The 15,285-nt window shown below is 40.3% G+C and overlaps 1 protein-coding gene across 5 annotated transcripts in view; it reads right to left on the reverse strand.

Moving 5' to 3' along the window:
* Window positions 1–15,285, reverse strand: part of SLAIN1 (SLAIN motif family member 1) — a 53,844-nt gene that overhangs the window by 21,838 nt on the left and 16,721 nt on the right. For 3 of the 5 annotated variants that reach the window (XM_030036582.2, XM_030036581.2, XM_030036584.2), the window contains exon 3: window positions 464–613. The exons of 1 other annotated variant lie outside the window; for it this stretch is intronic. In XM_030036582.2, coding sequence (XP_029892442.1) covers window positions 464–613 — 150 coding nt within the window. Of the gene's footprint in view, window positions 1–463; window positions 614–2,608; window positions 2,632–15,285 lie in introns of those variants that run through there. One more of the 5 variants, XM_030036585.2, reaches the window with a different exon arrangement.

Here is a 15,285-nt window from a genome sequence, read left to right on the forward strand (position 1 = left end):
AAATCTTGGATAGTAGCGACAATACCAGCTTGACAACAGCCATGATTCTTCTGGCTATTTTTATTATAGAGAAATTCTCCCTGCAACTTCATTACACAGCTGCACAGATGTTTCTGTAGACATAAGGAAGGGGCACAGTGGGGCACAAATGAGCAATAAAGGGCAGACAAAGCTGGGGACTGTTTAAGCTGACACAGTTGCAACTATACTCTCAGGTAAACCATTGCTGAGAAATAGGCTCTGTTTACTACCATCACTTTCCTATAACATGCTGTGTAACACAGAAGATAAACTACACTACTAGTTAATTGCCACATTTTAGGTAATCTTTAAAAAATCTCCCTCTGAGATGAGAGTCTGTATACAATCATCCGAACAGTGTATTGCTGTTAAATGCTAGCAAGATTAGATTAAATTAAGCAACTCTGTAAGCACTGCAAATCAATAAAAAGATAAGCATTACCTGTCCGTTCAGGTGTTAGTATTGCTTTACTGGAGGTTTTAGAGAAGCTGGGACTATTAAAGCCATTGGTATATGGGGTGAGTCTCGCAACAGGACTATAGGGAAAAGCCAAGGAGACAGGTGTAGAGAAGAGGTTCCGCCATCGGCTAGCTGTTACAGATGCAAGGGAGGAGGGAGGAAAAAAAAGATTTATAGTTATAAATAGAATAGTGCTGTTACAGAGAAAAATAATCTCATCTTAATTTGTTCACTATACATTTTTTCCTTATAGCAAAAGGAAAATAATGGCCCAAGTTCAGCAGCAAACCAGGATCAGCAGAGCCTTCTACATGTAAAAGTATGCTCCAGAAAGTTTCCTAGCAAATATGTCTAGTTTACCATTTTCTATGTATACACCATTTTGGTATCTATTCATCACGTATATCACTGGGTGCCAACACACAAAGTAACAGAGGAAGTAAAAACCACTACAGTTAATAGAGAAACACAGATGAAATTTGTAGTGTTTTTCAAGGAATTGTTCATGGCAATCAATCATCACACAACTGAATTAGCAGTTAAATTAGCAGTTATGGGAGTTCAGAGACGCAGCAGTAAAAGACGCTTAACCATCAAGTGCTAAAAACAACTGTAATCCCATAGCAAGCTTTTAAGCTACCATATTTCCCCTTCTTTTTTTACAGCATCAAATTCCTGATTACATAAGCATGAAATTTTTTTTCAGTGTTTTTGGAGGATCAACCAAACAATAAAACAGGGCACCTCTTTTTCTACATATTGCTTACAATAAGCTTGCAAGGCATCTGGTCTGCTCAGTAGCATCAGAAAGAGCTCAGAATAGGCAAAAAAAAGAAAGTTTTGTTTAATTTACATTTTTTAGCTCATCCAGTAAAATATGAATCCAACTGTCCTTTGGTTTGCCTATTTTTTAACATGTGTTCAAAAGGCAAAACAAACAATATCCACATGCTCTTCAGAAAATAAATAAATATTAGAGATAAAGTTGTTTTAAGTTGAAGGAAAAGGCAAAATTTAAAAAACATAAATTTCAGAAAACCCATTCAGATACAAGCAAAATTTGTACAGATGAAAAACAAATGATAGTATCGCATGTTTATTTGTGTTAGAATCTATTTTGTCCTGACATGTGTCATGTACAGTGCCACAAGGGAGGGAGCTAGGAACATATCTACACCTAGCTTAGAAATCAATGGCATAACCTTGACGCTTAGCAGGTGTACTTTGCAACGTAAGATGCCGCAAACCGGTTTTCACAACTAGAAGGGCCCCAAAGCCCTCAAAAGCTACTCTCCATCACATGGCTAGTTAATACCACAAATCTGCTATGTTATTTGGACCTGTTGATCCAGTCGTTTTAAACACACATATTCAAATATTCAGGCTCTCTCTATCTTAAAACCTCACTGCCACCAAAATGATTTAGCAGGACGTAGGAACTTTATTCCTCCTTGCTAACATCAACACCGAGAGGCCATGGGAACAGCAGGGAAGCGTATCTCGTTGGTGGGCTGTCAATCACATCCTTGCAACCTTTTGGAGTAATCGGTTCATCATCAGTCCAAAAGATGCTATTTCCCCTCTATTCCTTTTGCTTTGACCCACTCAAAGATACTCCTGGGTTTGTAAGGAATAAGCAACCTTTTCTACTCTTCCCACTAGCGCTACTAAGCTCGGAGCGAAGGCAACCGCCTGGTTCCAGCACCGGCACCAAGCAGTCTGCTGGGGAAGGCGAGTACCTGCAGGGATCAGTCCCTGTGGGAAGGAGCTAAACTTACACATTAGTAAGATACAAAAATTCAAATTGTGATCTTTGCTGTCCCCTCATCAAAGAATTATTGCAATTCCCTCTTTTTTGATGATTCTAGTTCCTCCAAGCTGAAAGAAACCTAAAGGTCTGAGATCCTAACTAGGAGCAGCATCAGCACCACTTCTAGGAAATGGCTCGAAGCCGAGCAACACGACACAGACCTCCTGGCAGGGCTATTTGTCCTTAACATTCACCAACGTGATCAGTTCAAAAGTCAAGCACACAAGTGTTCCGGACAAAAAGGGAAGCAAACACAGATGGACACAACTCTGTAAACTAGTAATTAACACAAATCGCTGGGGATGAGATTAATTCACCAATAACTGCAAATTGATTTGAGGCATTCATTGAAAGAAATGCACGCAATAGAGTAGATCTCAATATCATATCCACAGCTAATGTTTGTCATTTCCACTAGAAACCATCAGTAAGGACCAAAGGAAGACAGTTCCTTGAGATTTTATTTTTCTGCCTAACACAAGATCGTGTTTTGTAGCAGCCTGATCACTTGCCAGGACAATTAGCTGCCAGCGTGTTCTCACCCCCAGATGTGGTCAACCATACAGCACAAATAAACATCATTCATTATTCTCTACAATAACTGCTGTGAGCTGGCCCACTAAGCACAAAGCAACAGTTATCGTGACTATGAAAGCAAGAACCCACATGAAGAATACAATTAGTATTTACGGCAAACCAGATTTCAAACTCCTCTTTCAAATAGTATGTGTTCTCAAGGAAAAATGGACAAAGAAGCCAAGAAACTCTATTTACACTCACCTCCCTATATGCTAAATCTCTAGATATACCAATGTAAAATATCCCTAATTCTAGAACTTCTGCCATGTTGCCTAAAATAAATCTTCATAGTGTTTAAGTGTCAGCAAAGGATTGACACTTTTTAGGCATATGATTAACTCCATTGTTTAGGATCAAATATAGAAAACTGTTTTCATTAAGTTGCAAATGGAAATATCAAAGTACATATTGAGTACTTCTACAGTATTAACAAAGACAGCAAAATTAGACTTACTGAAGTCTTGTGCTAATGCCAAAAACATAAAAAGGCATGTAGGAAGCAAGTGCTACAGACATCTAGGCAAATATGTAAATTAAGGTATAATTTGTAAAATCCCCAAATTGTGCAATGGATAGTCATTTTAGGATAGTTATTTTGCTCCAGACTGATTCTGAGACTGCCCTGGTTAGCACGATAAAACACCACTATGGTATGCATGGATGAGACAATGTTGTTAAGACCTTTATTTTAAGTTTAAAAGCCCAGCTGTTAAGCTCTGAATTTTACAATATTTGTAGCTTCTTCTTAAAGCCCAAACTCCAGTTGCTCACAGATGAAGTAAGAAACTCAGGTACCCTTTAAAAACAAAGGAAGTTTCTAACCTTTGCAGTTGAATAGAAACATGAACAATCCTGCTCTGAGTACCTTATACTGAAGATGCACTGGAGGAATAAAGAGTATCAGCCATGGAAAGGAAAGCAGGGGCATCTGAAGAATCATCAAGAGAAAAGAAGCCAAAAAATCCATTTGATATATTGACGGCAGAGAGTTAAACACATTAACAATTTGACTTATTGAAGCATGAAACTGTTGAACCTAATATTCTATAATACAATAAGCACAAATTGTCCCAGTCATCGAAGTCTACAGTTAGATTGGAAGTGCCTAACTTTTCAGGTATGATTTCCGTGGTTTTGATCAATTCTTTGTAACTAGACTGCTGATAACGTACTGCATTACACAATGTCTACTCTAATATTTTAAAAAAGGACTTGTCAAAATGACTACATGAGCAATCAAGCAAAACCTTTCCTTTAAAAAATAAAATCAACAACAAGCACCCTGTTCGTAACTTTAAAATATTTACTAACCCAACTGAAGGTTTAAAAATTAAGACCTTATTTTTATAACTTCCCTGGAGATATCAAAATGCTAAAATAGACAAGAATAGTAACTCACATAGAAAAATATGAGCAACTACTTAAACACAAATATTCACCATACTCCTGTGAATCATCAGCATTTGATAAGAACTGATGGAAAATTTCACATGAAATCCTGAACAAGTAAACATCTACAGAATTGAATGGCTCAAAAGGAACAGAGCACCCTGCAAAACCACAGCATGCTGTACAATATCTAAAGCAATTGCTTTACTGAAAGCAGTTTTTCATTTAAGCTACATAAGGTATGCAATTTCTAAATATATATAGAAGTGTGTTTTTGAAAGTGAAGACAAAATTTGCTGTTCAAATTAATGGGAACATTCATAAGCTGGGACACGCAGTAAAAACCAGCATAGGTTCTCATTACATTGTTCTAATTTTATGAGGTTACACTAATGTGAACAGGGATAGATCAAGTACAGGTCCTCTACTTGATGAATCAGATATACCTAGGAGGTTATATTACCTAAGGATACCAGGGTTTCCAAGAAACCCAAAGAAGTACATGAACTTTTTAAACACCTTCTATTCTCATAACTCCATTATGAAACTCGGTGAACTCAGTTTGCCAGAACAGGAACTTACTTTCAACTCTAAGCAACACAAATAAAAAGTACTTCTTTGCTATAAAGACAGAAAACAATAGTCATAAATAATTGTGTTGTACTACTGACTAAACATACTAAATTACCTGAGGTGTTATCTAGCTTGTTTTCCACTCAATTAGCTTAAGTTTTATATAGGCCTTCAGGCCAGAGTCAAAAATACTTTTTAAGCTCAAGCTAAAAATAAATTAAATTGCATATATGCAGACATTTGAATATGGGTGCTAATTACACAGCCTGAACAAACCCCGTCTTGAGCCAACATTGGAGGAATATTTACAATACTGTCAATCCAGCAAGTTCAAAACTGCAAGTTTTAAACACACAGCACTTTCCTGCCGACATACTTTCTTTAGAGCAGGAAACCCAAACCACATCGCTGGTGCATTCTGCATATGCACGGTTGCACAGCAGCCACGCTTAAAAGCAAAATATCTCTCTCAGGAGTAAAATGCACAGTCCTGCATGGGAAACACAAGTATTTTGTTCATCACTGGAGAAATTCAAGAGTGCTAGAAGGGAATTCAAAACCCTCTCCTTACTGTAGATAAGAATGTCTAAACCAGCTAAGAGGTATCACCTCAGTGAGGCGTATCTAACACCTTCCTCCCAAAGACAGGTCTTTAACCTTTGGTTTTGGTCCCTGCAAAACAGTGATTCAGAGTCTGAAAACTACTTCTGCAGTCGGATGTACACCTGGGAACTGGTAAGTATCTAACGTGCTTGAAAAGACAGCCAGAGGAAGAAGAGGTGAAGGTAGCTCCCACTACTCGCTTCATAGTGCCGTTGTTGGGACACTTCCTTGAGAAGTGAGAATGTGGGCTCCTACTAGTCACCAGCCTGAAGAGATTTACTCAGGTCCCTGGAAAACCCAGAGCTCCTGTAAGAACTTGAAGCAGTCTGAGGTAGAAGAGCAGTGCTAGATACTCAACTGCACCCAACTTTGTGGTGTCCCCACCCAGGAAGGGATCTTCAGGTAGTTAAGTTTTCAAAGCAAAGCCTAAGTAGATATTGTCTTTCGAGTACCTCAGTAGCTCCCAAATACGTGGACCTCAGAAGTATGTACAACCCTTAGGTCTACTTCATGGGGTGAGGCGTCCAGTTTCTGTGCTCAAAAGAGAAGGACTGTAACACCTTCCAGGGTTTATTTGAACCCAGTGCTTCAAAGCTTTCCTTTGCAACTACAAGTCCTAAAAACTTACTTTTTTGAAAAAATTGTGGTTTTATTAGTTACAAGATCACAAGTTCCAGGCCCAAGACAGCAATGTTTTCAGCTCTAGTAACTGTGAGTAAGAGTATTGAGTTGTACCTGTAAAACGGGAAGTTAGCCTGGGGCAGGTACCTGTTCCCATCTTGTTGAATGTTACTGTACAGTGAACTTCCTGACTTTTACAGTTGTACCTGTAAAACTGGAAGTTAGCCTGGGGCACGTACCTGTTCCCATCTTGTTGAATGTTACTGTACAGTGAACTTCCTGACTTTTCCAGCAGCACACTCCTAGTTCCAGTCTCCCACAGCCATCAGCCATGGTCGTCTCAACAGCTTGTTCCAGCACGTATGGTTTCCTAACCACAGCTGTAGCTTCACCACTAGTGGTGGAAACTTTGCCATCAGCACAGAGCCACACTTCATATGCTTAATTCACATTTTCAGTCACACTGAATCTTTCGTTGCCCAAAACCGTTTCCCTGCTGCCACACACAGCTCACAAAACGCTCATGGGGCTTGTATGCTGTTTCTATCCTTTGATTTCTTGGTCAAGAGAGGTAAAGCACCCTCTCTTTCCCAGCTGCAACAATAACAGAGAGAAACTCCCTAAATGTAGACTGCACAAGGGGACTTCTTTCAAGAGTCAGTAAATAGGGGTCTCCAAAATACAGCTTAGTGTACATCCTTACCCTTGAACCTTCAACCTCCATAATTAGACTACAATAACTGAACAAATATATGCCAGCATTTCTCTTTGGTTTTGGTTTTCTACACTAAATCCTATGGCTTCTCAAGCTCTTAACATAGGTCAGCTAGAGAGAAACTAAATAGCAATGAAATGGCTTTATTTCATCGTCTTTTGTAGAGAAATTCCATTTGTGCAAAATTCTAAGTTTTCACAGTGGTTTTAATAGTCAGTATACAGGATTGCCATGTAAAGTAAAAAAAGAGATTAAATACTCATCTCATGCTACTTTAAAATAATAAAAAGCAAATCGAGCTCAGCTTCGAATGTCTAATGAAAACAACTGCCCCTGTCCCCCTGTGCTGCTAGAGGGGTAGGAGGTAGAGAATTCGGGAGTGAGTTGAGCCCGGGAAGGAGGGAGACGTGGGGGAAAGGTGTTTTAAGATTTAGTTTTATTTCTTATTATCCTACTCTGATTTTGATTGGCAATAAACTAAATTAATTTTCCCCAAGTCAAGTCTGTTTTCCCCATGATGGTAATTGATGAGTGATCTCTCCCTGTCCTTATCTCAACCCACGAGCCTTTCGTTATATTTTCTCCCCCTTGTCCAGCTGAGGAGGGGAGCGACAGAGCAGCTTTGGTGGGCACCTGGCATCCAGCCAGGGTCAACCCACCACATGGACACACAGTGACAGATTAGGAGGACCAGAGAAAATTAATCAAGATTGCCCACTTTCCTCTAAGCCTAGGAAAACTGAAAAAGAATGTCAGTTTTAAAAGTATGTGAGAACTGGGAGTACCTGAAAAAGTTCGTTTCCTAATTCATTCACATAAAGCAAGTCCTTTTTGAAAAATGATATAAAAGGATCCAATATTAGTGTAGAATGAGAAAGCAGTACAGTTGGTATGTATTGGTATACAACTGTTTGGTATATAGAATTGCAACAATTCATATACCTCAAGAGCTGCCCCAGCAAAAATAGCACAGACCTCTTTTAAAGGTACAATCGGAAAGCCTACCTAAATTGCAGTAGTTTCCAGGACTTTCAGCTAGCACAGCAAAGCACTGCAATCAGCAGTGGCGTTTGGCATACTGCAATTGGTGACAAAAATGTAAAGTTAAGTAAGATTCAGGAATGACAGAGTTTGTCTGACATATTCCAGTTGTGCCAATGATTACCTATCACTGTGAGCAGGGAAGCTTTATATATTTTCTGAGACAGATGCACAACTACTGTATTTCAACATAATTCAGTGGAAGGCTGACCTGAAAATTGTCTTCAGACACATTACATACTGGAAAAATGACCACACTGCCTTCCAGCTGCAGCGTGCTGAAGGGCAGGGAGATTCTAGCCACCATTCTCTGACCCAACTTTGTCATAAAAATTATTTTATGACATCAAAGTATTCAAAAGACTACAAAGGAAACTGAATTGAGAGGTATGAGCTACCTCCTACAAAACTCCTGCAAAAAAGGATACTGCACCTTAGCTACGTGCTTTGGAGGGTTTGGTTTTTTGTTGGTTTTTTTTGACTTGCCTTTTTTTTTAAGGCAAACTTTTTACCGAACAAGCTATATAAACAGACAAGCACAGAGGCTTTGTGAAAAATCTAATTGTCTCAGCATTCATCTTCCTTCTGGGTGTACAACTCTGCCTGCACGCACAGGTGCAAAATCAAATTTTCTGAGCAGAGCTAATAGCCAAACTTGGCTTCCCAGCTTCCCTTTTTCGAGAAATTGGCCAAATATTATGCTGAAGTATTAAGCCCTAGGCATGACCTAGGGCTCAAATGTCTGTTCCCTCCCCAGCTCCCATACTCAGCAAGTGCTATTTTATATAACTGCCAGTCTGATGCATTTTCATTCCGTTTGGTGGATGCTTAACCAGAACCCACAAGCATACAAGCTCTCACATTTCAGCTAGTTTGAAATAAGATATACCTTTCTGAGCAGAATACTCATTCTCATGTACTACTACATAAGGTAACCCAGAACAAAATATACAGCCCCGGATTCTTCTGCCAAAGTATTAGCATTTCATTCATTGAGGAGAGTGTTTACCCCATTTAATTTTAGAAGCCTTCAAATAAGGAATTAGGAGCCTTCCAAAGTAAGGAATTCTTACCAAAGGGCACTGTGAATGCAAAAATTTACATGGGAAGACTACACAAATTCACAGAAGAGGAATCCACCAAAGGGTAATAAATCACATCTAAATCAGAGTTCACGTCTGGTTCAGTCAGTCTCTGAGCTGGAAATACAGCTGGGAGGGTGTAAACTATTTCCTGGTATTCTCACCCTCTTCCAGTATTTATTGATGGCACTTTTGGACACTGGATCCTGTGTCACAGGCACAATGAAGATGCTCTTATGTATAGACATTGATGGCTGACCTAGTCACCACAGGACACAATACACTCCAAGAGAAAGGACGGGGCACGATTCAACTCACCTCCACTTTAAAAGGACATGAGCTGTGCCTGTTTGTCTGCACTGCCTACAAAGGCAGCCCAGTGTGACTGGCTCCGATACAGATCTCTGCATATATTCAAACAAAACTCACTCTGACAGCATTCATTACAGAGAACAATAAACAGAGCTTAAAAACAGATTTCAGAGACTGCACTCAGTTTTCCCTTTTTCTAAGCAACTGATAAAGACAACTCTTCTGCAGCGCTAGAGCATTGCAATGCTTGCATCCGTCCTACTGAAAGAGCTGTAGATATCCAATTAAAGTTGTTGAATATCTTTGCTGGCAGCAGTTCCAGTTGAAAGGGAAGCCCTTGCTACCTTCCTGCAGGCTAATGCTTTACCCTAATCCTCCCCATGCCATCCTCTCGGCTGTACTAGTACGCTGTACCAGCAAGTACAACCGTCCTTGCAAGACTTCATGCTAAATCAGATCAATTACCCAATCTGCATTAAAAAGACCTTTTCATTAATTTATTTTTTTAAACAAGGAAAAGTTCCTCAATCCCCTTTACCAGGAAGATGGAGCCCAGTTGTACCAGGACATTTAAGGGAGAGATGGAGAAGCAGAAAACAGCAGCAGGAAGGTGGGGCTGGTGAAGACAACATTGCCTCCAGCAGAAACGCTTGTCAGAGAACAGCCTCCATGATGTGCGTAAAGGCAGGTGAGATGAACTCCATGTCTGACGCTGAGTGTTTGCTTACATATACAGTGCAGAGCAAAACAACGGCACTTTCATTGTATTTTAACGATTAGCAACAAAAAAGGGAGCAAAATAGTAACCACCTTACAATGTCACTCAAAGGGTAAAGATCTATCCCCATGATGCACAGACAATGCACATAAAGCTACAGAAACACCTTCCTCCAACTCTTGCTGTGCCAGCTGCATAGACCTCCTGCCTCTGCTGGTTCTGGTTGTACGTTACTGGCTCTTTGGTTAGGCTCACCCAGCACGTACTGACTGGAACGGGCAAGGAAGCCATCATCTAATCATCTCAGCTAGTAGATCTGAAGGGGCAGCAATTCCTGCAGGCACAAATGAAGTCAGAACAGGACATATAACCCTGCCAAGGAGAAAGCGGGTTACATTCCTCTGTAAAGGGATGAGAAGACGACTCAACCACAGCAATCTAAGATCACCTTACTCCAAATGTAGTGGATCCACAAGAGCCTTTTAGTTTTGTTTACAACATACAGTAGAGCAGAGTGTCCAGGAGCCCTGAAGAAGCCCTGAGGAAGCTGGTGCATCTACCTAGAGAAAGGTAGGACTGTGGCAAGAAACTAATGTCTCTTCCACAACCAACATACCTTCACTAGCAGCTGACTGCACCCAACCTGGTGGTTGTAACTAATCTGGTTTCCAATAGTTCAAATAACCTTCCAGAAAGCTCCACACCATACTAATTTATGAGTGGGGTGTCTTCACACAGACATTGCTACTGCAGTCTATGGCATGGCAAAGCATTAGATTTAAGCAGAGCTGTGTCAGAAGTCATGACACATCTACCACTTTAATGTCATCTGAGCATCATGATCAGCGTGAATCACATTTTACTTACTGCCTGTTAATCCAAAGGGAAAACATTGTGGTTGACAATTTGTGAAGTACTTTACATTTTCCTTTATAAAACACAGGTCTATCATTGAGTACACACACTCCAACGTTACTGTTGTGAAAGAGACATTTGTATTCTCTAACGTCATCACAAGCAAAATCTGAACTCTCATGCTCATCGCATAAGCATTGTGAAACTCATCACAACCTTTTTTTCCTTCTTGAATTCATTACCTTTGGTAACTGCTTTGTCTGTATTTCAGTGACAAGAGTGATACAGCAAAATCCCACAGAGTACTGTGGGAAGCATATTTTGCAATCGCTTGGCACTGCTTTAAATGCTCTGTTTGCCACAATACTCCACAAATAGTAAAACCAACTAAATTTTTAACAGAAAACAATCTTTTTGTCCTTTTCTTTAAATGCTGGCTTTCAGATCTGAAGCGTCTCCCAGGTCTGAGAAATAGTGTGCCTGGGTCTCAGGACATGTCTTCACTGCCTACTGCTTGCAGAGCCCTGGCAACCTTTGTCTGCCATATAACTCATACCTTTTCAATCCAGTGGACGTTTGCTCCCCAGACCAGTATGACATATTCTCTCTAGGTCTGAAGGAGTGAAGGGAATGTCTGCAGACAAGCAGCAGTGAGGAGTATGCAGCTGCAGGAGTCACCTCCACAGCCTCCATAATTCAACACTTGCAGCATCCGCAACAGAGATGCTTGCCCAGGATGCAGCTCTTGCACAGTAAAGCATTGATGACCAGCAGTTTGATAGCTACAGTGCTAGATTATTAACGCCATGGTTCTGTGGAGCATGGCATTATCAAAAATAGAAGGAGGACCTAAATCTGTTTTCTCCAACTCAAAACTGCCATACTGCCATCATCTCTCAGAGAGGTGCCTTTAACTGTAATGGGATCAGTGACATATGCTCATGGAGGGGGAAGGAGGTGCAGTCTTGGCAACCCCACCTGAAATCAGGTTGCTTGCAGGGTTTGTATTTTACAGTTGTCCCTGTGCAAAGGTTATATACAGCTAAGAATATACACAGTTAGTATTTCCAATTTCTGTATAAAATGTGTCGTTATGTCACTAATTTTCAGGTCTGCTGTAAAGAAACAAAGAAAGTTTAAAGTCTAAAGCCAGGCCCATAATCTAATCAAGATATTCAACAAAAATGTTAATTAAACTGCCTCAACCAGGAGAGAAGGCAGAAATTCCTTGTGCCCCATCACAAGGACGGGTCATTCCACTTTGAGATGGAGAGTAGTTACCAGAGTTCCTGGTTTGAGAGACTGCAAACCACTTTACAGAAAGGAGCTGGGGAGCTGCAGCTTTACAAACCTTCCCAGGCATGTCCCCTGGGCCGTGCTGAACCCTCTAACTCACCACCCTCACTAGCCGAGATTCTGGATCAATGAAGAGAGAAACCTAGTATCATATATAAGCTTATTAATGTATGTTGGAGTGAGGGGGTTGCTTGTAATATGGGCCCATAATCATAAATCTGTGCACTTAAGTAAGCACTTCATCATCCTAAAAAGTATGTGGTGGTAAAGTTGCCTTAGAGAAAACTGGCCTGCCACTTCTTTGGACATGGTTATCTATTATGCAGGAGCAGTCTTTCAAACTGCTAATCCATCTGGTACACATACTGGGTATGTGACTCTTGCTACAGGTTCTCCTCTTCCCCAGCCACACAGCTCTGTCCCTTGGGGCTACCCTTATGTGTGGAGTTTGCCTCCGCATCCAAGGGGACGGAGAAGTAGTTTCATGTCCCCTATTCACAGAGGGGCTTCATCCACCCTTGTACAAGTCATGTAGGTGCAATGATATTCTTTTTCAGTTACAGTAAAAGCTGGTAAAGCTAAATTCATTTTTGGACAGTTCTCTGTCAGATCACTCCTTGAACTAGTACCTATGCTAATGATGCTTTTCTTGGGCATCTGTCTTGTAGCTCAAAGATACTTGTTTCCCCAAACCAGTCAACTCCACACATCCACTCAATTCTTTGAATTACTTAAAGACCAAGTAAACCTGTTGGTGCAGGGGTATTTTGCCAATACAGTGCAGTAGGACCTATAAATGACTCTTATGCCACTGAGGTAAGCTGTTCTTTATGCCAACACTCTACAAGCATTGCCATGAACTAAAGTTGTAACAATACAAGGAAAAATTTCCAGAACAAACATATGTATATACCAGGGACTTCTGCCAAAGCAGGTCATGGATTCACATCTTTTCACATTCTTGATGAACAAAACTATGCTGCATTCAGGTCTCCAGCACAGACCTGACCTTCCTGACACTTGTACAATGGCAAGAATACCATGTGTAGCTCTGTAATGTGCGTCAGAAGAACCCCATGGCATCTAGGCAAGCTTTGCAAAGTCCTCCTCAAGGAAAATCTCCAACTACAGGGAATCAAGCTCCAGAGTTTTAAACAGTTTGTACTGATCACTCCCAGACAAATCACAAGCATGAACCTACAGTATTTTCAGTCACATGGGAACCAATAAATACTGAATCTCAGCTTATCATATTTTTAACCTCAAACATAAAGCAGAAGACTCCTCTCAAAGTTATTTGACATTCATCCCAAAAAGCATACAATTAGTAGGCAAAATAGTTCCTTAAGGAACTAACATAAGGACAATGCACAAACCACGAGAAAGACAGGTAGAGACTTCCAGTGATTTCAATAGGTTTTGGATCAACATGGTATTTTTCCTACTACATTTCTACTACTATAAGTTTTCTACTACTTCTATCTAGTACATGAGATGTAATTACAAAAGATAATTTTTTTAATACTATTTATTTAGTTACCTCCCCTCTTACCATAAGACTGGAGACACTTCACTTGATCCCTGTCTCAGGTTAATTTTACAGTGGTGGAAGGCCTGCTTTCAACAGAATAATTCCAGTTTGCCACAGCATAAGTAGAAGCTGAAAATTAATTTTGTTTGATGACTAAAAATTCTTACAAAAGCTATGGTATGGAAGCCAATCTGTATTTTAGCCACACAGGAGGGGAAAGGTGGAGGAAGAACGTTTTGCAAAATGCAGCATGTCCTCTGTCTTTAATAAACTCTGTGGTCTGTATTCACCTCCACTAGTTTCCAGTGTTCAAATTTGACCTCCAGTCATACCTAACCAACTATGCTCCTCTCTGTCCCTCCCTGTCACTGGAGAAAGACAGATCACATGCTCTGGAGATACCTCTGTTTTTCAACTAGTCCCTGATTTCAAGCCTGAAGTTTAAGGTGGCTAAAATAAAGCAGTATGAACCTTATCTTGAAAGCACTTATAGCATCTTTACCACACAGAAACAGAGACACGTATGGTAGCTAGAGAAGACACAATCTAAAAGTTGAAATACAAGGAATATCATGGCATTCATTCAAGTTGGATCCAAGTGACAGCTATACCGATGTATATTATCCATGCAGCGCTGTGCTGCAGTGTGTGGATGCATTGGAGCTAGGCTGGTTGGCATGCCTCTGCGTGGTATAGACAGGTTGTATGCACTGACAGGATCAACTCCTAGAGTCTACTTACATTTTGATAACACAGGAAGGGTGAGGTCTTCTGTGTGCCTGTATATGCTCTACATACAAGCATACCCTTCAAGGCTACTAAGAACAGGAGAAGCTTTGATCTTGTCAGCAAGCTGCTTTCTACATAGCAAAAAAGTATAGAACTTGTGTATTTTCTTAACTTCAGTCTGAGAAGGAGGCCCGTTTTCAGAACCAGTTAACCTAACAGGGCTTTTTTGTGCAGAAATAAATCTCCCTAATCTCTTGCAACTGTACTTTAGACGTCTCCAGTTCAATCAGCCAAAAGCAGTTTCAACACCCCAATGATAGCAGTGCCTCTGCTCTTTTGGAAGTGCTGTTTTCATCCCTTAGAAAACAACAGCTGCTTTGTGATCTTTTGAGTCTTTGTGTCTTTGTACTGGTAGGTCTAAGATCGTCAGTGCCATCGTATTTATCTTCCTGTGCATTCAGTACAGGAGCTGAGTCATTGCAGTCACAGCAGTCCCACAGAACTCTGTTGGACTGGCTCCCTTTCTGAAACTTTGGTCTCAGGAGTTGAATAAAAGATGAGAGGTGACAGCAGTAAAAGTGCCATTCCAGAAAAAAAAATTAAAATAAAATCACATCAACTAAAACTCTTCACAAATATGTAACAATTAGGGCAAAGATTCAACCATAGTGTAAACAAATTTATTTAAAAAAAGAAAAAAGTTGAAAGGATTATTTTAGAGAATAAAACAGATTTTTTAATATAGATTTCAAGAAAGGCTCAGCTGTCATTCACAAAATGGAGGAAGATGAAGGGTGCCTTGGCCCTTTCACTCTGTAAGTCCACGCTTAGGGGATTCCTCCACGATGAGGAACAAGCATACTTACTCCTTCTCTGCTTGATTTAAAGAACAGGTATTAGCTCAACTCCCCTTGCAGATCAGAGCTCAGCTACCACACAAGGTGCTCTCA

This window comes from Aquila chrysaetos, chromosome 14, assembly GCF_900496995.4.
Source record: "Aquila chrysaetos chrysaetos chromosome 14, bAquChr1.4, whole genome shotgun sequence".
Lineage (NCBI taxonomy): Eukaryota > Metazoa > Chordata > Aves > Accipitriformes > Accipitridae > Aquila > Aquila chrysaetos.